Source organism: Theropithecus gelada, chromosome 11 (genome assembly GCF_003255815.1).
Source record: "Theropithecus gelada isolate Dixy chromosome 11, Tgel_1.0, whole genome shotgun sequence".
NCBI lineage: Eukaryota > Metazoa > Chordata > Mammalia > Primates > Cercopithecidae > Theropithecus > Theropithecus gelada.
The window spans coordinates 18,022,927-18,046,929 of NC_037679.1; the positions used below are offsets into that span (position 1 = coordinate 18,022,927).

The 24,003-nt window shown below is 39.8% G+C and overlaps 1 protein-coding gene across 1 annotated transcript in view; it reads right to left on the minus strand.

Annotated features, from left to right (window-relative positions):
- The window catches only part of LRIG3 (leucine rich repeats and immunoglobulin like domains 3), a 46,665-nt gene extending 24,924 nt beyond the window's left edge, over window positions 1-21,741 (minus strand). Inside the window, exons 1-3 of the mRNA XM_025403665.1 lie at window positions 21,224-21,741; window positions 15,456-15,527; window positions 15,177-15,251 (exon numbers count right to left, since the gene is read on the minus strand). Of these exons, the coding sequence (XP_025259450.1) occupies window positions 15,177-15,251; window positions 15,456-15,527; window positions 21,224-21,459 (383 nt within the window). The 5' untranslated portion in view covers window positions 21,460-21,741. The remainder of the gene's footprint in view (window positions 1-15,176; window positions 15,252-15,455; window positions 15,528-21,223) is intronic.
- Between the last annotated feature and the right edge of the window lie 2,262 nt (window positions 21,742-24,003).

The following is a 24,003-nucleotide window of genomic DNA, read 5'->3' on the forward strand; positions in this document are numbered from 1 at the left end:
AAACTGTTAAAGAAAACATTACATTCTACCAACACATTAAAGGTCACTTATATTTCCAACAATAACCCCCACTCCCTTCCAAAAAGCTTCCCTGAAAACTATCTTGGCTGGAATAACTAACACCCCATAATATCAGGCAACTTTTAACAGAAATTTGGCAAGCAAAGAACTCCTCTCATATAGATAAAAAATAAACAGTCTCTGTTCATCTCTTTTCTAAAAAGATAATTAAGAGGTTTCATTAAAAGAACACATGTTTAGACTGGTCCATTGGTACTGTGGCATCAAAGAATAAAGCCACGGGAGGAAACTTGTGTAAGGAGACAGATTCTTGATGAAGAATTAAGGACACTAACCAGCAAACGTGTGTTGGTGTAAGAAGCAAAGAGTCAGGCCGGGCATGGTGGCTCACGCCTATAATCCCAGCACTTTGGGAGGCCGAGGCAGGTGGAACACGAGGTCAGGAGTTCGAGACCAGCCTGGCCAACATGGTGAAACCCCGTCTCTACTAAAAATACAAAAAAAAATTAGCCGGGCATGGTGACATGCACCTGTAGTCCCAGCTACTTGGGAGGCTGAGGCAGGAGAACTGCTTGAACCCAGGAGGCAGAGAGATTGCAGTAAGCGGAGATCATGCCACTGCACTCCAGCCTGAGCAACAGTGTGAGACTCTGTCTCAAAAAAAAAAAAAAAGCAAAGAGTCAGTTCTTTCAGCAAAAAGCCAGGTCAACATAAAATATAATTATCCTTTGGATCACAAACATAATAAAGATGGCCACATATTAATATTTTAATATAGAGGTCCTGCAATAATCAGTGTCTTATTCATGCACTAGTCATAACACATGTTAAAAATGAAAAAAGAAATATGAGCCAAGCTCCATGGTGCATGCAAGCAATTCCAGCTATTTGGAAGGCTGAAGTGGGAGGACTACTTAAGGCCAGGAGTTCAAATTCAGCCTGAGCAACATAGCAAGACCCTGTCTCTTAACACAACAACAACAAAAGATCAATAAAAGAAAAAGAAGTCAAAAGCCCCATTCATACCACATAGCAAACAGCCCTTCTTTGATCCCCAAGTATAAATTCAATCTAGTCCTTTATGTAAATGGGAATTTAAAAAGCAAATCCTGGAAGACAACAGGATAAAGAAAACATTGAAAAAATATTTAATCTGAAGTAATTTATGTACAATAAAAATGGACTCTACTCTGATTTAGTAAACTTAAAAAATTTTCCTATTTCTTCTTTGGGGCAGAAGCCTTCCAGTCATTTTCACAGTTCGGACCATTGATCCGGTTTGAGTCTCCCCTACTAGGCTTGCGATTTACTTGTGAGTGGAGAGAACCTCTGATTTATCTTTGGTTCCCCAGAACTTAGGATAAAATGAATGAGTTCAAGACCCCAGAGTGAACAAACTAGAGTTCAGACACTCAAGAGCAGCTGTAGACTGCACCATAAGGATTTACCTTAGCTATTGTTCAAAATGCATATGAACATCAGAAAACAGAATGTCCATTACTGCTGCCAGCCAGAAAGTGTAAACATAAAACTGTGATACTCTACATTAATCAACCTGCTGATAAGATCTGACACAATAACTCAAACTACACCTCCCCGGACAGGAATTCTATTCCCGGTTTTGTGTCTTGATCTACTACGTTTTTGTGAACCTTAGTTTTCTGTCCTGTAAACAAAGGGAAATGAAATGAAATGAAATGATATCTTCCAGCTCTACTGAGTTGTGACTCTAGATCTGGATGAGAAACACTGCGAATGACCAGATTTGCTGCTGAGAAGTCATCCAGCTGCATCATGTAAATACTGCAGCCTCTTGTAGAACCTACCCTCCCTCTTGGGGGTTTCTTTCACCTCTCTCCTCCTGGGAGTCCCATTACCTGGATGTCTAGTCTTCCTCTTTCTCAGCTTGCTCCTTCATTTTCCTGGGGTCTATCTTTTGTTAGTTTTGCAAGAAACCATGTGTAAAAGCTGTCACTTCCTGTTTGAAAATATCCTTATAGGATTTGGGTGTGTATAGTTTAGGTTATCAATCCTTTTCTCTTAGGATTTTTTTTGAGATGGAGTCTGTCTCTGTTGCCAGGTTGGAATGCAGTGGCACGATCTCGGCTCACTGCAACCTCCGACTCCCTGGTTCAAGCAATTCTCCGGCCTCGGCCTCCCGAGTAGCTGGGATTACAGGCACACGCCACCACACCCAGGTAATTTTTGTATTTTTAGTAGAGGTGGAGTTTCACCATGTTGGCCAGGATGGTGTCGATCTCCTGATCTCGTGATCTACCTGCCTCAGCCTCCCAAAGTGCTGGGATTACAGGTGGGAGCCACCGCGCCCAACCTCTCTCAGCATTTTGAAGACACTGCTCATGGATGATGCCAGCTTGGGGAGCCAGAGGCCGTTCTGACTCTCTGCACCAGTGTTTTGCAAACTTTAGCACACATCAGAATTGGTGGGCAGGGGCTTCTGTTTCACTAGGCGTGGGTGGGGACCAAAGAAGCTGCATTTCTACCAAGTTCCCAGGTGATGGTGATGCGCTAGGAGCACAGTCCTCATAGGACCACCTTTGCCTTGTTTTCATTGAGACGTCACTCAGCATGTCCTTTCAATCTAGAAATGTATATTCCTCAGTTTCAGGAAATTCAAAATTTTGTATCTTTCATAGTTTCCTCCTTTCTATCTCCACTGACATCTCTTTGTGAAATTCCAATTAGACAACTGCTAGCCTTTTTAGTTCATCTTCCTGTTTTCTTATTTTTTCTTCCGATGATTTCCATCCCTTTGTTTTTTGGTCCTTTTTTCTGAGATTTTCAGCTTTCTTCCAACACTTTTATTACCTTTTTAAAGTGTCTGGTATCGTATTGTTAACTTTTCTGAATATTCCTTTTACTGTTTTTTTTTTCACCATGTTTTTCTGATTTTGTGGACATAGTACCTTTTCTTTTCTCTCCAAAGATATTAAATTTGTTTTGATGTTCCTTTCTCCTTCCATTTGTCTCTGATTCTCATTCCTCGTTTGTTTCAGACTCTGACTTCATTGTTAGAAATATCTTCAAAAGTCTGATGATCACTGGCTACTCATTTATACTTAATAAAAAGCAGCACTAAGAGCCTCCTGAGGGCTGTGTGTGGTATGGGCTTGCTGAACAGTGAGTGCCAGCACAGGTGAAGGAGGGACCTATTTCAGGATGAAATGGCCACATGTCAGTTTCTGTGAATCTTCTCTCAAATTCTCCAGTCTCCAGTCTGGTGCGTACAGCTTGGATGCTACCATCTGGGAAGGCTAACAGGAAATAAACTGAGGGGTGGGAGTGTTGTCTTCAGTATTGAAATTTGACTTAATTTTCCTGATTTTAGAAGATGTGGCCCCCCTCAATCATTACCCCAACACAGCTGGGCCTGTGTCCTGAATCCCAGAGACTTTCTATTTAAGGTCTCCCAAAATTAAATTTCCAAACCTTTGTGTCATGGGAAAGATAGTTACTGGGCTTTGAGTTTTGGAGGAGAAACCTGGAGGTCTGATTACTTCTATCTTGCTATACAAAAGTTTTAACCAATCCTGTTTTCAGTCCTACTCTGCACTCCCATCTTTACAGGTTCTAAATTCCTAAGCCACTTTGAGGTTCTGAAGCATCTTTTTTCTTTTGTTTGTTTTTTTTTTGGATCAACTTCACTTTTTCTCACTTTTAAGTCAGTTACAAGTTATCCATTTGCTTGCAAAATTTGTATGGTATCTTTCATTTGAACTATATCCTTTCTTCGTATTCTCTATTTTCTCTTTGCTCCCATTGGTATGCACTTTTTTATTCCTTTACTTTTTATTTTAAAGGGATTTTTAGGAAGGAGCAGAGTGAAATAAATGCACTCAGTCCATCATGCTTAATAGCACACCTTCAACAGAAATTCAATGAGTGAAACTAGTTTTTCTCTAAACACCAAAATAAAACCATTAAGTTACTGTAGTCTGTTTTACTGAAAAAAAAAAAAATCAACTTAGATTTGTATATATTTTTTAATTAGCCTAAAGAATTTTCACTTCAGATGATAGTACAAACCAGAAAACACTGCATCAGTTACCATATAGACGACTGATTCCATATAAACACATCCAGTTAAACTAATTTCATTTTATTTTCTGATATGGTGCACAGACCAATGGACTAGAATGCAGACACAGAATAGCTTTATTTCACCCGAGTATTTATCTTGTCCTTGTGAATAAGACATAGAAAATGTGGTGACAATTATCATACAGGCAGGTGAGTTCATATCCCTAAGTCTTTATTCACAGACTGGCATTAATCTTTAGGGAAGCAGCTAGTGGCAGCTACTGTGGCCCTGTGCTGTCGACATCTGTATGAACATAGAGATGTGAATGGTCAAGTGCAAACACCAAAAAACTAAAAGTGTAATTCATATGTTAGATGAATCGTGATCCAAAACCTCTCAACGTACTAAATAGCAAGATGAGAATTGAGCTGGGATAAGGCAGTGTTTTGGAATTTTAATCAAGCATTTTTACAAGGCCTATGTGAAAGCAATTCTTGTGAAAAGCGACAACAAGCTTACTGACAACAGCTGACCACAAACTCAGTATGAGCCAATAATACAACATGGTGCTTAAAATGCTAATATAATCTTAAGCTTCATTAATGTTCGGTATTCTGGTCGAGAGATGACCCCACCACATTCTGTATAAGTCAGACCACATCTCAATTATCTTGTTCTGGCCATTGTGCTTATACTGTCATGCCAGACAGGTGTGTGATGGGGCGGACTTTAAGGCTCTAGACTTGCATTTTCCAGTATAACAGCCACTAGTTATGAGTGGCTATTTAAATTTACACTGAAAATTCAATTCCTGGGTCACACTTGCCTCATTTTAAGTGTCTGATATTCACATGTCTAATGGCTACCACCAGGTACAACACAGATACAGAATACTTCTATCACTGCAGAAAGTGCCATTGGACAGCACTTGTCTATACCCCGTGTCATACAAGAAATGGGAATGAGAATTTGACCCAGGAGAAGGGAATGCTTCAAGAAAATCTTGTATTTTAAGATTTACAAGAATTACGCAGAAAAGAGAAGTTGCTCTCTCCAGCACACAGAACTACGATAATAGGTAGAAGCTGCTGCCGAAGGGCAGACCTCTGCTTAACGTATAAAAAAACCTAGCAATTAGAATTAGTCACTACAGAAAGGCTGCTCACCAAGAATGACCTTCTATTCTTAGAAGTGATTAAGGAGAGGTAGGTCAGACAACCACCCTTCCAGGGATTTCTCTATAGAGGAAAATGTCTCTTCTGATTCCAAGTTACCAGAATTATGCAACAACACACTAAACTATCAACAAATGGTTATCACCAGTGATATAATATAATATAGCAAGCTGTTCCTAACTCCTTTCACCTTTTCTTTAAAATTTACATGGTAAGTGTACTGAGAAAATTAAGACAGGAAAGGCCAGAGGAGAATAAGAGAAAGAGAGACCTATACAATTAATTGACTACTTCCCTGAGTCTGTAAATATCCATTCATCTTTGAAGAGTACTGTCCTCTATCCTAGGTCGATATTTTGTGTGGGATCACAAAGTGATGTGACTCAATTCAAAAGCATCTTATTCTTAAAAAAAAAAAAAAAAAAAAGGCTCATTTTGATTCTATTTCATACTTTCTTATTTTAAAAATGGTTAAAATTGCTCATGCACACTAAAACTGACAGTCGAAGAATGTTTACCATGTTTATCCTATGCTGTATGGTACCCGCAGCATGAATATTACCTTAATATTTCATTTTGCCTTCCACCTCACTCTAGAGACTGCTCTATCTGCTCGATAAAGCTATATGAGAGACAGGGAGACAGCAGGCAGGTGATTTTAAGTATCAGAAAGGAGGTGTTTATATTTATAATTACCTTTTCTTTCATGTTTTAAATTTAGTACTTAAGCAACTTTCAGCCAAAAAGAGAGGAGGTGGTACTGCTAGAGCTCTGTTTCATTGTTTTGGTCTCTCTATCAAATGAGAGCCCGGAACCTCTGCCCTATAGAAGACAACTGAGAAACCAAAATAAGGAAGAGAAGAGGGAAAAATAACTAGGCCAGGATAGAGACACATGTTGAATCTTGCCATCCCAATCATGAAAAGAAACTAGCTGTAGCTTTATTGTCTTGTCTCTCTTGGTAGAACAAGTCTCCTTTTGGCACAGAGAAGTCTCTTGGTAGAAGTTGTACCTGATACTTTAAAGCACCAACTGAAATAGCTATTAATAGAATGAAGGTGAGAGAGGGCATGAGAGAATGGTGTAGGTTCAGGATAAATATCGGTAATACAAGAGTTTTTGTGGCAAGCCATACTGAGAAGTCAAGTCAAGCAGGTGGGAATGAATTTTACGGGCTTCAACACCACAGAAAGGTTGCCCAAAATGGGTCACTGTCAAATCTAAAATTGTCGTTACCTTGGAAAAACCAAGTCTTATTAAGGAAAACAATGGAGATGCAGGAACAGAAAAGTTACCCATATATACATATATATTAATCTGGACTAAGCCATCCATTCGTTCATCCAACACACATGTACTGAGCATCCATCATGGGCCAGGCACTGTGCTACATGCCAGGGTTGCAATGGGGAAAATAATAGACATGATCTCAGCTGCTATAAAATTTCATTTTGGTGGGGGAAACTTTTTAAAGAATAACAAAATAGATGAATAAAAAATGCAATTACTTATATGATGATAAAGTAGACATTATAATAATGGAGATATAAACATGTATAAGGGGAAACCTGAGGGTCTGATTTAAACAGAGTGCAGGCAGGGTGAGTATTCTAGGTAGTGGGAAATGCATATGCAAAAGGACCCAGCGCTGGAACAACCTAGCACATCTGGAGAACTGAGGGGTGACTACAGAGACTGCTCAATGGGCCAACAGGAAGCAGATCATGCAGAGGATTGTATATCTTGAGGATTCTTCTCTTCACCTAGGAGCAATGAGAACTGTTGAAGGGTTTAAAGAACTATGCAACAATCACAAATTTGTGTGTCAAATACGGCCATTCTAAATTGAGAATTCAAAAACCTAGCAACCTTGAATTCTGGGGACCAGTTTATATTTAAATGTGAAGATAAACTTACAGTGTTTGTCACAAATACAGCTCTGTGTATAGCAAACTCTCTTTTATGTGTAACTCATCTATAAACACTTTAAAATCCAATAAAACATTACAACTTATCATATTAAGATGTTTATGTGTTTATTTTGTAAGACTTGAGCTTCATAAGTTTATTTCCATTAAACGTAATATCTGGTCTGTATGTATTGGTGAAGGCTGCAGTCCCCTGCTGTGGTTTTAACATCGCTCCTCTCCAAAATTCATGTTGAAATGTAACGCTCAATGCGGTCGTACTGATAGGGCCTTTAAGAGGTGATTGCGCCATGAGGGCTCTGCCCTGATGAATGGATTAATCTATTTGTGAATTACTGGGTTAATAGATTAATGAGTTATCATGGGAGTGAGACTGGCAGCTTTATAAGAGGAAGAGAACCTGAGCTAGTGTGCTCAGGCCCCCTTGACACAAGATGCCCCACATGGCTTAGGGACTTTGCAGAGTCCCTACCAGCAAAAAGGTTCACCGAATGAGGCCCGTCAACTTTGGACTTCTCAGCCTCCACAATAAGAAGTAAATTCATTTTCTGTATAAATTAAAGATGTTATAGGTATTCTGTATAGCTTTCTGCATAGGTTTCAGGTCTTCTGCTATAAGCAACAGAAAACAAACTAGGACAACCTCTAATACAATGATGTTCTTTACATGTGAAGGAAACAGCCCATTCATCTGCATCAGGACAGCACACGTTCTAGATAAATTTGGCAGTAAAGACGGTCAAGTTCCATGGGTTTCTCCACACTAAGACGAGAGTATAAGGATGGGATATGGTTTCTGTCCACTTCATAAAAACAAAACTCTCCCATTTCCCCAGAAACTTAAGTTCTAATTGTGGCTAAAGCTGCTCCTCAACTTCCATAATTAATTTGACAAACGACCACTTTTCAAATACTGAGTTATAAAAGTTCCGTTTTTTAAAAAAAGCTAGCAATTCTTTGAGCTCTACTGCACAACGTTACTGAGAGACATCATCACTTGAAAATACATTTAATGCTTGCCTTCCCTCTTTGCAACTTTACCTCTGAATTCAGAGCACATTAAAATATCAATATTACTTTAAAGTTATAGGTTAAGTTTGATGAATTTAATAAACTCTATGCCATGTACCCAAGCAACAGTCTCTCGAATAAGAGTTTCCCAAACTTGTTTTTTTAATGGTCTGATTTTTGGAATGTAATGAGAAATGCACGCTTATGAATGAAATTCTCACTTAATATGGTGCTGGGTTCAGTATATAAATAGTGGAATATTGCAGATCTGATTTGTGATCATTCCAGCCAACTCTACCCTATTCATCATTCACAAGCCAACGCTCCTGACTCCCACCTCATGGCCCGTTTCCCTTTGTGAGAAAAAGAGATGTGGTCCTAACACACAGTAGGGCTCAGAACACTGAACAGCTCCCGGGGTCAGTGGGTAACAGGCATTTGGCAAGTCATAATTATTTATTATCAAAGCCACATTTGTTTTTATCCACTTGATTTTGAAAATTAAATGACTTCAACGAATGAAAATGAATGACTTTTTCTCTAATGGCTATCAAAGAAAAGGAGAAAAGCAGATTCTGTGCTTAAGTGCAGTCATTTTATTCCCGGTTTTTTGTTTTTTTTTTTAAAGTCTTCAATGAAGACTCTCCAAACATGCAAACCACCTAAGCATGGAAGAAGCTTCCTGAGCTGATCTCTACCAACTCACACAAGTTTCCTTCCTTCTCCTCCTCACTTCCCCCACGCTCCGCACATCCTGAAATCTATGCGGTGGCCCAGGCATCCTCCACTGTTCCGGGCACACCCCACGTGTGCTATGTCTTTACCATCGGTCTTCTCTCTTGTTCAGAGCACCTTGAAAGTGGGGGCCAAATCCTATTTTTCCTTTGTTCCCTAGCACTTAGTACATAGTCGGCATTGTTGCTGGGCATTCTGAAGCGCTTGAAATTCACTTTATAGATACACAAGCCCTCAGGCTACAAATACTGCTGTTATTTATAATTGAGTACCCACCAAAATTATTAGGAACTATTTGAAGAGAGTGGAAGTTTTCCTGAAAATTCACCCCCAATGCAAAGTGGCTTTTCCTTCCCTCATCTCTTGCTGCCAGGATAATGTTTCTAAATCCTGCATTCCTCCTGTGACCCTCCCATTCAAGAATCCACTTTGGCCCACTGCCTCCAGTCTCTGCTCCTCTGCCAAGCCCACCACAATGCAAAAGCAGCAGCTGCCTGTGCTCACACTTTCAGAACTCTTTCATGTACATTATGCCATTTGATCCTTTACCGGAACCCCAGGAGAGAGATGGGCAGACATCTTAGACTGTTTTCACAGATAAACAACGAAAAGTTAATTAAGTCTGCCTAAGGTCAGACAGGTTAGTAGCGTGAGACGAGACAAAAATCTGCGCTTCTGTGAGTCCAGTTCCCAGCTCAGGGCTCCCCTCTATTGCACAAGGGCCTGTGATTTCTCTTGTCCACTCGATTCTTAGTGAGCACCTTCTGTGTGTCTGAGACTGTAGTGGGCTGAGGGGATTGAGAGCTCGCTAAGATAGAAGTCGGACCCTGGAAGGAGATGTGTGACCATGCCATTAGAGACTACACATGCTGTGCTTGTAAACGCTTCAAAACTGGAAAAGAAAAATTGCCATCCTTGGGATTCTACAATAACTATTCATGACATACAAATTGCCAGTACTTCCTACCACCCAGTATTGATCTCTGTAGCACAGCAATGGGCATGACTGTCCTACTTTCCTGCACCCCCAAAGCATCTCCAACACAGAAGGATGCATGATGTGATGGAACCATATCTCGCGGCAGTAGGTTCCAAGCCAGCAGATGGGAGAAAACCACGTATCATCAATACACTCTTGAAGATCGCTTATGACTTCAGCAAGGTACTTTATGTAGACAGTTCTCCCCTCTCAATGACTCTAACATGGGCAGTTCTCCTTCTGTGTGGGAAGAGATCAATTTGGAAACAGGAGGGTTTTGTCATTGTCGCGCATTTTAAATCTTTGGTTCAGGGTCTGTCAAAGCAGTTCAGAAGTGTGAAAGGCAGGGGGTTGTGAAAAAGCTGTATATCTGAACACCAATGTCACCCTCAGGGGGCTGAGATATTCATGCTTAGAAAGGCATATGGGAAAGGAGGCTTTTATTTCCCACCTCATACATACTCCAGGGCATGCACTCACCAGCTTAGGGTGGTGAGCTGAATCTTTGTGTTAAGTTACTTCTCTTGTTCTTTTTTTCCTTTTAATTGTTATTGCTATTGTCAGAATTTATTATTGTTATTTCCTCAAGTGTGCATAGTTGAACACAAGTTATGTAAAACATAGGTATGCTGTTGCCACTGTAAATCTTTAGCCACTGGTTTAAACTAAGTGTACAGAAGGAGATCTGTCTGAATTACGCTAAGTGCAGCATGTGGTTATTCTATGAATATTCTTTAATTCATACATTCATAGATAATGTAATTCATACATTAATTAAGCACTAATTTATGCCATATACCTGCACTAAATGCTGGGGAAAAGAAGAGTTAGCTACTGAGGCCTCAAAATACAGCAGAGGAGAAAAATATAAACAAAATTATTTAATTACTATGTAAGTTGGATATACAAGGTAAGATGGCACCAAATGTGGCAGGGCAGGCTTAGCGGAGATGACCCAATGTCCCCAGAAACACACACAACTCCCTCCCTCACTTTCAGTCCCTGATTCAAGTATCTTCCTGCTGGCAAGCCTTTCCCTACATCCCCATTTAAAACTGTAAAACCCCTCTTTGGCCACAGTCTTCCGACACCTCTTCCCTGCTGCTTCTCTCCAGCACTTATCCCCTTCTGATCACATCTCTTATTTTTTGTGTTTCTCCTTCCATGAGGTGGTCAGCTCTATGAGGGCAGGGATTCCTGTCTGTTTTCTGAATCCTAACCTCAGATCAGTACCCAGAACGTAGTAGGATTTGGTAAATATGTGCCTTTCCTAATTACATTAAAGAACAACTGCCAGAGCTCTCTAATCCCTTTATTCTCCTTTCTTTTCCTTCATAGCATTGATCATGAACTGATGTTATCTTTTCTTTTGATGTTTATTTACTTATTTATTTTTCTCTCCTCACTAGAATGGAAGCCTCAGGCCTCAGGATAAGAGGGAGTTTGCATGCTTTTTCACTGGGTGTCCCAGCACTTAAAAGAGGGCTTGGTACATAGCAGATACTCAATAAATTGCAGTTGAATGAATCATCATCCTTATCACAGCTCACATTCACTGAGCACTCAGTACATGTAAGACAGCTTTACCTGTATTCTCTATATCTTCACAGTAACTCTATGAGATAGACACCAGCATTATTCTCATTTTAGAGATGAGAAAACATGGTCAGTGAGTAACTTGCTCAAGGTTACAAACCTGGCAAAGGGTGGAGCCAACAGTTAATTCCAGGCCACCTGACTTGAGCTTTACTTTTAATCACTGTTCTACTGATGTGACTTCACTGGAGAACAGGCCACCACAGCTTGTCAACTATCACGTGGTTTAATTATCTGCCCCTCTAAACCATTCTCCTGCCACCTCCAGGTCATTTGCCACACTAAAGACAGTGTGACATTTTCAAATAGCAGATCTGATCATGTCACCCTGCTTTACACCTCTTCAATGGCTTTCCATTGGTAGAGTACATGTTTTGGTGTCCTACCAGCAAAGGTCATCAGTATATATAACAACCTCTCTGGAATGATGACAATGTCACCTCTGGAAAGATGACAGGCTATAAGACAATGATGGACTAAGAAGAAATGCTCTACTTTTGAGATAAGAAATAAAGAGAAAAGGCTTACTTATGATATGACCCTTATCAGTAACTCTAGAAATATTTATGCAGTATCTGATTAGATTATTGCATATGTTAAAATTGATACTCCTGGGCCCCACCCAAATCTACTAATTTAGAATCTCTAGGGATAGTGTCTGAGAATCTAACAAGTACCCTAGGTACCTCTTTGACAGTCACTGACCTAACACTCTTCAACTCTAGGACACCAGGCCAGCATCTGCATGCTGGGTAACACTATATAAACCACTAGCATCAAGACTAAGACCCAACTAGCTCCAATAACCAACAAGGCTCTTTTGTTCAACTACAATGTTGTAGAACTCATGGATTCAAACTTCCCTAACCCAGGGCACAGGTTTCAATCAAGTCCAATGCTCAAGCAGGTCATTCCACACCACACAAAGCCAGAGTTCGTACCTTCAGAAAAATCAACTCCCTTATGTAAGCCAGGTCGATAGAGTTTTACTGTAAGATATGTTCACTCCAAAGATTATTCCACTTTCTAAAATATGTCATCCTGCTATAGCTAGGATATTGGGAGAGAAAAATTTAAAAAATATACAAATCATGCCTTGTACCTAGCACATTGGTTGACTTCTCAGCTAGTTCTGTGTGGGATTCAAAGGAAAGCATTTCTATTCGGGCCTTGTACATGCTAAAAGATTCCTAAAAAGGTTAGAGATGAGCTTTGTTAGTGGGAAGATTAACCCAGATTCCTATCATCCCAGATTCCCTGATATTATGAGAATAGGTCCCTAACTGAATTCGTCTCTGGACATGGGGTTCTCTTTGATCCAATTATCAGCTCCTGGCTCCTATAGCTATGAGAAGACAAGTCTCACCAGGACAGTCTTCTCTGCATGCAGCCCCTCCAGCTGGGAGGGGTCTTCATGGCACAGAGTAGAAAGAGTATGGAACAGTAATATTAAATCCTATGATTAAGACTTCAACTAATTACTCATTTTCTTTAAACACAAGTTTTCAAACTATTTAACCTGTGCAAATAACCCATAAAAATGTTTTCCTCTGCAAAATGTAAAAGACACAAAAAAACCACAAAAACTCTTAATATGAAAGTCAAATCATTCTAAAAACTATTTTGAAAGATATGAGATTTAATTGTGGTGCTACAGCAAGTTTTCAATCTGTGTCATGTTATATAACTTAAGAGATTTTCTTTTTTAAGTCTCAGAAAAGTATTTCAGAACTCATTTTTAGCTTTATTTTCAAGTGTTTCTACATAAAAGAAAATGTTTTCCTCTACACAACACAGAAATTAAAAGTGCTTGAGAAACAATGACTGTGTATTACAATATCCAGTGAAGCCTGCAGGAGGAAACAAAACATTTTTAGATGAAAACAACCAGAGAGGCAAATTTTTCAAGATATTTCATTGGTATAAAAAGAAGTTTTTACTCTCCACATTGAATTATCAGACCCATGATATAAATTACTCTTCGCAGAGTCTATGTAATCTAGGTAACACATTGGATGTATCATTATGTGAGATGAACAAAGATATCACTGGCCAGACGTACCATAACTCATTAAGGAGAAAGTGAAATTATTCAGGGTGATTTCACACCCAGCACTTGCTAAAGTGAAACACAAAAACAATACGGAGAAGGGGACAAATTTTGAAGGAGCACAAATTTCTAACTTTTGAGAGATCACTGTAGCTTTCCAAGTATAACGTTAAAGTGTAAAACACTAGGTTACTTATAATTTTCTAACTTCTTCACAAGTTCGTAATGCTTTCAACACTATACCATGCCAAAGAATAGACTGCTTTCCCCACCCCGCCCAGATTACAAAACTGCACTGCGGATCCTCTCAGCCATGAAGTATGCCGCGACCCTCAAGCTCTCTTAAACATACTGACAGAAACTGCCAATATGCAGTGCGAGGACAGAAAGAGCAAAGTGGAATTTAAAAAGGCCACCTTGGTCAAACAAGAATAGCTGCAGATGTTTACGATACCAAAACCAGCACTCCATTTAGATTCTAACATTTTAAGCAATTGTAAAAAACAAAGAAAAAAGGTATTTATGCTAGCATAAAAATGTTTTTTAAATACAGTGTTTATTTGTCAAATACCAACTGCTTTTTCTTTCATTCCTTTCTGTTTCTGATCTTTGGAAAAACCACATCAGTATCAAATGTCACTTAGCTCTTATTCAAACAGAGGAAAGCAGACACAGCGGCTGCACCCGTGACTTGGCTGACCTGGGCCCTCAGTAAAAACAAACCGCTATAAATCACCAGATGTAAGCAATTGGGTAGTGATCACTCTATTAATTGAACAGCTTTCCTGAAATTTACTGTATAATTTCAACCCTCCCAACACCTCTCTCAGAAGCAACTAACAATGGTGGTTTTTTCCTTAAGTTGCTTAAAGAAAAACATTTTTTAACATCAGTAGCTTAAATATATTTTTAAATTATTTAAGATTAAGGTGGTAAGCTTATTAGATTTTAGAAATTAAACCACAGGCATTCCAAATGCTACCTTTAAATGCTGAAAGTCAAAATTATTCCAAAACCTACGTCGGTGCATGTATATACACGTTACCTACACTAAAAACACAGAAAACTTGGTACAACCTTAATTGTATTTGAAAACTCATATTTGCAAAATAACCAGCAAAGTTATTTCTGTCTTCAGTCACATATTTACTTTTTTTGAGTTGATGTCTCTGATTTCCACTGCAGGTACCACACTTAAAAGAGGATACTCCAATGGCTTCTTCTCAACTCCAGTTTCTCCTCACAAAACACCTCTGATCATTCTCCACTAGGAACTAAGTAATACATAATCCACAGATCCCCATGTCAACCATTGAGCAATACCAGAATTAAAATCCTAGTCTACAGAATATGATCAAATACACATTTCTATGGTGTAAAGCTGGCCTCTTTGAATCTTGAAGACCAGTTCGGCAATGACAGCAAAGTGTAAAGTGTGTTGTTATAAGAATACATGAAATTTAGGGGTGACAGAGTTAGAGGCTAGAAGACAAGTTAACCAATTTAAAGAGTGTATCTTTATTATGCCCTGAAGAAAATATTCAATTTTTTCTTCTAAGATCTCTATGCTAGTTCCTATGCAACTACTACTCAAGGTTCCTGCAAACATACACAAGGAATTCTGCTGATATTCACTTACAAGGAGAGAAGTGTAATATTTGCCGAGACTGGTCCCAGATTTGGAATGGTCTCCAATTCGTTGTTGTTCAGTTTCCTACAAATGCCAAAAAAAGAAAAAGAAAAGCTGATTAGGTAATCTTTCATTCACAGAGGTGAAAACTTTACATATTATTTCAAGATACCTCCCAAGTTAAAAGTTTTGAGTAACTCACTATAATCCAAGTATTCCTTACAGTTAAATAGCATAAGGGGTAATGTATTTTACTCAAATCTTAAAAGCAAAATAATGAAGACTCACACTTCTCGAAGGCTTTGAAGGTGGCTGATGGAACTTGCCTTGATGAAAGATAATCTGTTGTGACTTAAGTCCCTATAAGAAAACAAAATTAAAACTGTAAGTCATTTCTAAACATCACTGATAGTGCTAAGTGGGCTCATGAAGTATCTCTATGAACACTAGTGGGAGCAGGAGAAATAACTGGTCTATTATGTCCACAAACTAGATGGCAACCAAAATGCCAAACTCAAAAATACAAGCTCCAAGGACAAAATTAGTTTAAGGAGACTGGCAGATTCAAATACTTTAAGCCCACAAACGTTTTAAGAGATGTTTTTTGGCACACGGTGAACAGATCTTTTGTGAACTGGCAGGTCTGCTTCACCCTCCCATCTCCCCACTCCCAACCTGATATGATGACATCATGGTTTATGAAAAGGAGCTAATTAGGCAGGTTGCTGAAACTAAAGCCTCTATAGAATTCTTTTCATTGTTATACATTTAAGCATCGATGTCCTTATTGCAGTCAAGGAAAACAGAAATTGCTTTGCGTACATATTTGTTTCTCTGCGTTAAAGCACTAAATTTAAAGTATTATTTTGTGTGTGAGTGTTGAGAGGGTAGAAAACAATCTAAACCCTCTGCTTTCTTAAATTCCCCAAATTTCAATATCTGGTAATATATAATTTAAACCACATCACCATCTAACAAAGTTCAGCAGATTGCACAAAAACTTGTGAACAGATTTCAATCATTAAAATAAATGTGCTTCTTACTCAATAACTCAATTTAACTCAGTAACAATTTCCATAGAACATCATTACTATTAAAAACAATAACAAAATCATACATATACAATACTAGGCTAGAAAGTCATCTCATTTAAGATACAAAATATGGAATAAATTCCAGCAAATATTCTTGGTTATATTCCCCATATGTGTTAATACATTCACTATGTGCCTTCAAAACAGTGTGATAAAAATGAAATGGTTCAAGAGTGATGAAAAACCAGGCTAACAAATAGCATGGCTTGAAGCTTCCCACTGAAAGAGGTTATCCAACCCATACTAATCTTTTCAGTGTTTAAAAGAGAGATTTTTAAATAACCAAAGTTGACTGGAGAAAAGCATGAATTATGTGTTACATGCGTAAGTATACCCCTTCTAAAAAGTAACTAAAGAGAAACCACCTCCAGAGAAGCACAGTGTTACTCAGTGTTTAGTTAACAATTAGAAATCAGAGATCCTTTCAGTCTTTGAGTTTTTGTTTTGAGAATAAACCTGGATTCTCTTTTTCACCTAAAAAAAAAAACTGCAAGTTTTTATTTGAAATATGCTTGCCCAAAGACCTACCAGACAGTGACAGACATGAGTAGATTTGTTCTGGTAGAGTTATAACATGAAAAAAATCTGGCACAGTCTTTAAACTATAAAAATCCTGCAATTACAACCACTGCTGTGCATGCTCACCACGCTGGCTGGAGCCAGACACTTTCCCTCATAGCCCAGCTCAAGTCCATCTGGAGTTCATCAAGGAAACCGTGAGCCCAACAACTCACGTTAGAATTCAAACAAAACCTGTGTGCTTTTAGCACCCCAGACAGTCACAGATTTCCCACATGGTTTAAAAAACAACCAAGGAAAAGAGTCTTTCACCTGGGAGGTAGCCTGAGTCAACAGAAAGTCTCATTTGGACCCACTTAACTAAAGAGCATTGTGCCAGCGTAAAACTGCATCCCCTATTGTTTCAGGTCTTAAAAAGAAAGGGGGAAGCAATCTGGCATTAATATTTAACACAGGTGATTTTCTTTTTAATTAAGAATTAAAAAAAAAAACTAAAACTGAGCTCTCCATTTCGTTTTAAGGATTATTTCACAGGGCAATCCTGTGAGAGAAATGAGATAGAGTGCCTAACTTTTTTTCAACTAGTAATGGGATAAGATTCCTCCTACAAAAGACCTGAAAAAAATAAGAAACTGCCTTCAGAGACCAGTACACATGCTGGGGACCCCTCATTTCTGATCCAGAAGCAGGAGCTGGCAACTTTGAATATTTCAGTTATTGCAACACACTTCCATTCCTGAGTTTTGTGTACTATTAAAACTACATTATATGTAAGAGGAAAAAAAAAAAAACGCCCCTTAAATGACATTTACTGCCAAATACTTACAGCTATGAAAGTTTTAGTGTACCTAAATTTAGATTTAATATAGTTTACATTTGAGAAATGATTACTTTCCAGTTAAGGGATGTCACATTTTCCTAAATCTTCCTTATATTGTTTTTATGGCTAGACCATTAAAAACAGATTCAAGTTGTACAATGTCGATGTTTTCTTAAACCCAGATCATAAAACATTCAATAAGAAAGGAGATTATTCATGTTTAGAGTTCCATTAATGAACATCTTCCCCACAAAACTTTTACAAAAGCTTTTTGTAGTGGGGTTAATGAATGGGAAAGGTGGTAAGACACAGAAGTGTTAACTATGTACCCAGAGCTCAGCTGGCCAAAACTTGAAAATCAAACCCTTTCTACATGGTTAGACAGACTTCTCTCTTCCTGCATATTAGCAAATGAATAAATATATATGAAAATAATCAATTTGCAACATTTGGTTCAAGCTATCATTTTCTTCCTTTTAGCATTTGGAAATCTGACTTCCAAGTCAAATTTTAAATGCAAATCCAGCACAGCTTCTTAATCAATCCCACTGGGGCCTGCAGAGCTGCTAATTCAGCAGAAATCTGGAAAGCTGAAAAACAAAAAGCCAGGCTATAGCTGTTTTAAGACACTGATCCAAAGTGACTCATAAATCAGCCTGTTATATTCAAGTTTTAGTCTGGAAAATATAGAAAAACAGCTGTGAAAACCATAAGGACTATTACCCCCACCCCACCCCCAATTCTGGTATGGACCAGAAGATTTATAACAGGTCAACACTAAAGAAGTCACACCAGCAGAAACTACCTTTGGGACTTTCGCCTGGGTCCTGTTGAGAACTCAAACATTTCTACATAAGACAAATAATTCTGAAATGCCAGTGAGAATTTAATAATACTGGAAGTTCTCATTGGCAATTTAGCAACTTTTCCATCTCTGGGCTAAATAACATTCTAACAAGCATTCCTCTTTAGGTTGAGAACTGTTTAAGCACAAATTCTAGACAAACTCTAGCTTGCCTTTAATGGCAGTTGTGAGCAAGGCTTCACATGGTTACTGGGTTGTTTTTTTTAGACAAAGGCTCGCTCACATAGTTACTCCTTTAAAAGCCACTTTCATTAAAGTACTAGAGGTTATTTTCTAAAAGGAGTACTGATACAGTATCATTATTTTACAGCTCAAACTATTCAACTTTTCACCCATGGGCCTCTATAGTAATAAATCACAACCAAATAAAGTGGAAAAAATACATACACAGGTAGAGATTTTTCTTAAACTTGCAAATTCAACAAAACGAAAGACAGTTACTGAACTTTTTCTGAAAAGTGCTTTCATAAGCCAATCCAAAGACAAACTTCTACTATTTTGATTACCTGAGGAAAGAGAAGGTAAGATACGTGGAAAAAAAAAAAAAAAAACACGCATTTTTCTATTTATATCTGAACTCGGAAGTCATCTCGTTAGGATGATTTTTCTAATTAAGAAAAACTTTAGTAGCCTTTTGAACCTCCTATTCTAAAATATCAAATAACAGAGAAAGTAAAACTCAATTCCACGTGTTTTTCTGCCTCTTTCAAAAGTGGAGAGAGGAGACCTCTAGAGTTTTAGGTACAAACAAAAAAAACATTTACAATAAAGAATTCAGACCACATGGTTTGGTGACACTTACAAAGATGGTTAAAAGTCACAGAAGTACAAGAATGACAGAGCTGTCCAATGAGTGATCACAGTGGGGTTCCTGACAACAGACTGAGAGCTTATTTACACAAGTGGAACTTATTTTCACATACATTTAAGGAATGTGGACTAGTATTGAGACAATTTACTGCTGGCGGAAATGTAATTAAAGACTGTGCTAACCAAATAAACTCTAATTTGTTTTTAGTGTGCCACCAAATTATCTGCAAAACAAAACCCTAATTAGGTCAGCTACTTTTAAGACAATGTTTAAATAGGTATCGAACCCCTTTTGGTTCAACTCAACTACTAATCAAGGGCAACACAGATTTTCTTTTTTCTAAACATCTAAATCCACGAAAAAAAAAGTACTGCACACTAGCAAGATCACAATAGACAACTTGACATTGAAAAACTATCGAATACAAGTTAGATGCCGTGAATAATCTAAGCATTTCTAAATACACTCCAGGAAGCACTGTATTCATTTTCTCTTTCTCATCACTCTATTATTCCTAAGTGTTCACCGCCAGTCATTTACATGTTCAGTTCCATATGTTGTCAATAGAGCCATTCACATTTCATGAATAAGGCAGCATGACCTCCACAAGAGGCAATTGAACAGAATTAGCCACAACTAATTGAAAGTCTCCCTGCTTTCCGTTAAAGCCCTTATCTCCTCTTGCAATTGTAATAAAAACTACTAAATAAAACGTCCCATGATAAGAAATTAAATATCAATCCAATACTCTCTAATTCTACTTTATTCAACTAAGGCTTATTAAAAACACAAGGAGTATACTTTCTGATGGCCAACAATTCTACATTCACAGAAGTTATTTAGATTAGCACAATAATTTAAAAATATAAATTCTTAAACACCTGACCAAACCTCCTACCACGATTAGGGCATTGGAATAGTTCACTAGATTTGTTTTAAGAACTTAAAATTTTCATTGCAATTCTGCTAAGTAAAAATTTAAGATTACGTATGAACTGCACTTTATTTTAAACAGAACAACTACTTCAAAAAATACAAGTTTTGATCGTATACTTTCTACAGTACTCCTCCAATTTTAAAACTGGGACTGAGGAAGAATAGAAAGACAGATGACATTTGGAAAAGATCAGCATTTCCAACTAAATTACATTTTCTTTCTTGTTCTTCACGCAGTTGGCAGTGATTTCAGGTTTTCAGACTTCGCAGCTAAAATCCAAACACTTGCATAAGAGCACCCTGCGCTTTCCCCTAAACCGTCTGGGCGTGCTGAGGAGCTACAGAAATCACGCCCTTGATTCTGAATAATCGAGTTCCTTCCTTTCCACAACTACTGACCAGTCTTTACAATCTGGTTGAGGAGTGGGAACTTACGGTCTGCTAATGTGAAAGCAAGCAGAGGGAGAACAAAAGTACGTCTACCATAACTTGGATAGTGACCGAATTCTGTTGAGGGGGCTTCCCAGATGAAAAGCCTGACTTCAGTTACTGGGTGGCAACAGGAAAAGGAGTCTGACGCAGCTAGAAACTAAAGCTGAACTAGACTCAGAACTCAGGGAGAATAGCAAACTCCTATGTGCGCAGGTTGCCACTCATCTCGCCCAGGCCTGGCAGGAGCGCGCATTTGAATCCCTCGGCTAGCATAGGGCGCAGGACTTCATTCCCGGCCTATGGCGTAGTCACTGGCCCCCTCCCCTAGGCTACCTGCAGGCAGTTAGGACGCGCCAAAAGCCCACCTGCGCGGCCCGCAAGGCACGTGGGAGGGAAACTGAGGCCCAGACAGTTCTTTTTCCACGTCCACGGAGCGCCGATCGCGGCCTGGGCCAGAAGGAGCTATCCGGCAAAAAAGGCAATGCACGCCAAACCCCAAGTAACCAGGCCCTCGCCCGCTCCTGTTTTCCCGAAACTCCAGAGGCCCGGCCTCCCTCCCCCCCGGGGAAGAACACTTACAGCCGAGCGACCCAGGGCGGGAGCGGCTCGGGAAGACGCGCTAGCCGCTGGCGACTGCAGTCCAGCAGGTCCCCGAGGCAGCGGCAGGTAGTGGGGCACTGGCGCTCGGCAGCTATCCCGGAGGGCTGCCCAAGTGCCCCGCGGCCGCCGCTGTCGGACCGGCCCGCGCGCCCCAGTACGGCGCACAGCAGCAGCCCCAACGCCGCCGCGCGCGCACGGAGACTCGGCGCGCTCATCGCGGTCCAGCGGCCTCTGTCTCTGCCCGATGCTCCCAGCTGGCGCGCGCTCGGGGCCCGGCACAAACTTCCAGCCGAGGGTGCACGCCCGCCCTCTCGGCCGCGTGCGCGCTTGTTCCTCGCGCTTCCCGGTCAATTCCTTCTTTTACTCCCGGCGGCGAAGCCCTTTCATGCCCCCAAACAGCAGGAGGGAAACTGAAAAGAACTGCCAACTGCAACAGAGTTGCAGCTTGAGCAGCGTCGGCTCGCCTAAGCCCCTTCTTGTACGCAAAAGAAACTTTTTCGCCTCCACCCCGCGGCGCTGCGCCAACTCCCCGCGCGACGGAGTAGCGAGGCGGGGCGGGGAGAGGCCGACGTGCGCCCATTGGCCGGCCAGGCTGCGAGCGTCCCCGCAGCCACGTGACAATAACACCGCTCCAGCCGGGGGCCTACGCGCGGGAGAAAGTGGAGCTGAGATTGTAGGAAATTCAGAGTTATATTTTCCAGCCTCTCCAGCCAGAAGTCTCCACTGCGTCGTGGGAAACATATATCCAATGGAGTCGAAAGGCAAAAGGGAGTGAGCAAATACTAGGCTAGTTCTCGGAGTTGGAGGTATTTAAGAGAACTTCAGGGAAGTAAAGTTTAATTAGCAGTGTTTTCAGGAAAACTTTCAATTCCAAATTAAAGACACTGATAAATTATTCTACCATCCACAGATGAAACAGTGGTTTCAATGAAAACAGCTCTTTTAACGTTAATGCTGGTGGGTTTTCCCCCATACATCGGTTTCAAAAGTAAAAACAATAATAAAACGTAAAACTCGTGGTTTTGTAAAGTGTATATTGAGTTACAAATAGCCAGCCTTCGTGCACTGGATAAAGCTGGGCGGAGTGGGGGATGGGGAATGACCTTCCAGTAGACCTCGATGGCAATCACGGATTCCTGGTAATAGTAATAATGAAAGTAGTGACAGTGACGTTTCAAAATAAAATGAAAACTAAGACCTTGGAGGAAAATATTAGTATATGCACCTTGGGCCACTTGCGCTTTGAGTAATGACACATGTTGATTGAGAATGCTACCAGGGTAAAAGTGCTTCCCGGCCCCCTCAGTTGGGGGAGTGGATGTTTGGGGCTGGATTCAGGCTGCAGGACTTCACAGTGAAGTTTGTTCCTTAACTTACATGTGATCAGAGCCACAGGATGTTGAAACTAATGGAGACCACAGAAATCATGTGCTAAGGGGCCTTCCTCCTCCGAGTAAGGAAATAGACCTAGAGAAGGTAACTAATGTGTTTGTTGCGGGAAAAAAAAAAAAAAAAGAAAAGCAAAACAAAAAACATGAACAAAGCAAAAAACAAATCCTGGAAGCTTAAAGTAAGTTTTCACTTCTGTACATTGTTTATTGCATGCTGTTTGCCCAAGCTTGTCTGTCCTTGGAGTTACGTAAACTGCCCATGATTGAGGAGTGGAGATAGCTTGTGGAGTTGAGACTTTAACCCTGACTCTAATGCCCATTGATTTTTCACTGTAGCAAATCACTCCCATTTACAGGGGAAAGGAAAAGACTCACTTTGAAGTTAACACACCCTATTTTAGATACGGTATCCCATTTTCTTATTTCCAGCTACCATTAACAACAACCTCACTACCTTTTTGGATGATGTATAATTATAATTAGAAAATATCTATAATGATAGCACCTTGGTTTTGAATTTATGATTTTGTCTGCTTGAGAGTGGACAAGACACACTACAGTCATGGTAAGAATTTTCCAGCTCAGTATCCCCCATCTATTTTTATTTTTATTTTTATTTTGGGATGGAGTCTCCGTCTGTCACCCAGGCTGGGGTGGAGCACAGTGACGCGATGTCGGCTCACTGCAACCTCTACCCCCTGGGTTCAAGAAATTATCCTGCTTCAACCTCCCAAGTAGCTGGGATTACAAGTGCCGGCCACCACACCCGGCTAATTTTTTTGTATTTTTAGTGGAGACAGGGTTTCACCATGTTGGCCAAGCTGGTCTTGAACTCCTGACCTCAGGCAATCCACCCACTTTGGCCTCCCAAAGTGCTGGGATTACAGGCGTGAGCCACCACACCTGGCCCACCATCTATTTCATACAAGGAAAATTAGGTATAGTTCACTGAAGTTTTTTAGAAGAAGAAAGATTCCATTATACACATGCCATTATGCCTAAGCATGGTGGCATCAGTATGGAGGCTTGCTCTTGAAACATGAGACATATGACAGGGATATAAATGTGCTACCATTTTGGGGAGTTTTGGCTCATTTCCTTTTTTTATTCTTTATTCTCCTTGTATAATTTCATCTTCTTCCATGAATTCCATTTACATTTACAGGCTGACATATACAACATCCATATTTCCAGTCCGGTTCTTTTTCCTAAACTCGAAATCCCATATGCGCAATTACCCGCAGGTCATTAAAAATTGGATGCTCAAATGTAACATGTCTAGAATTAAATGTCACCACCCTTGAAACTGACTTGTTTCCTCCTGAATTCACTGTCTTAAAAAATGGATACTTTCCTGCATCCAAATGA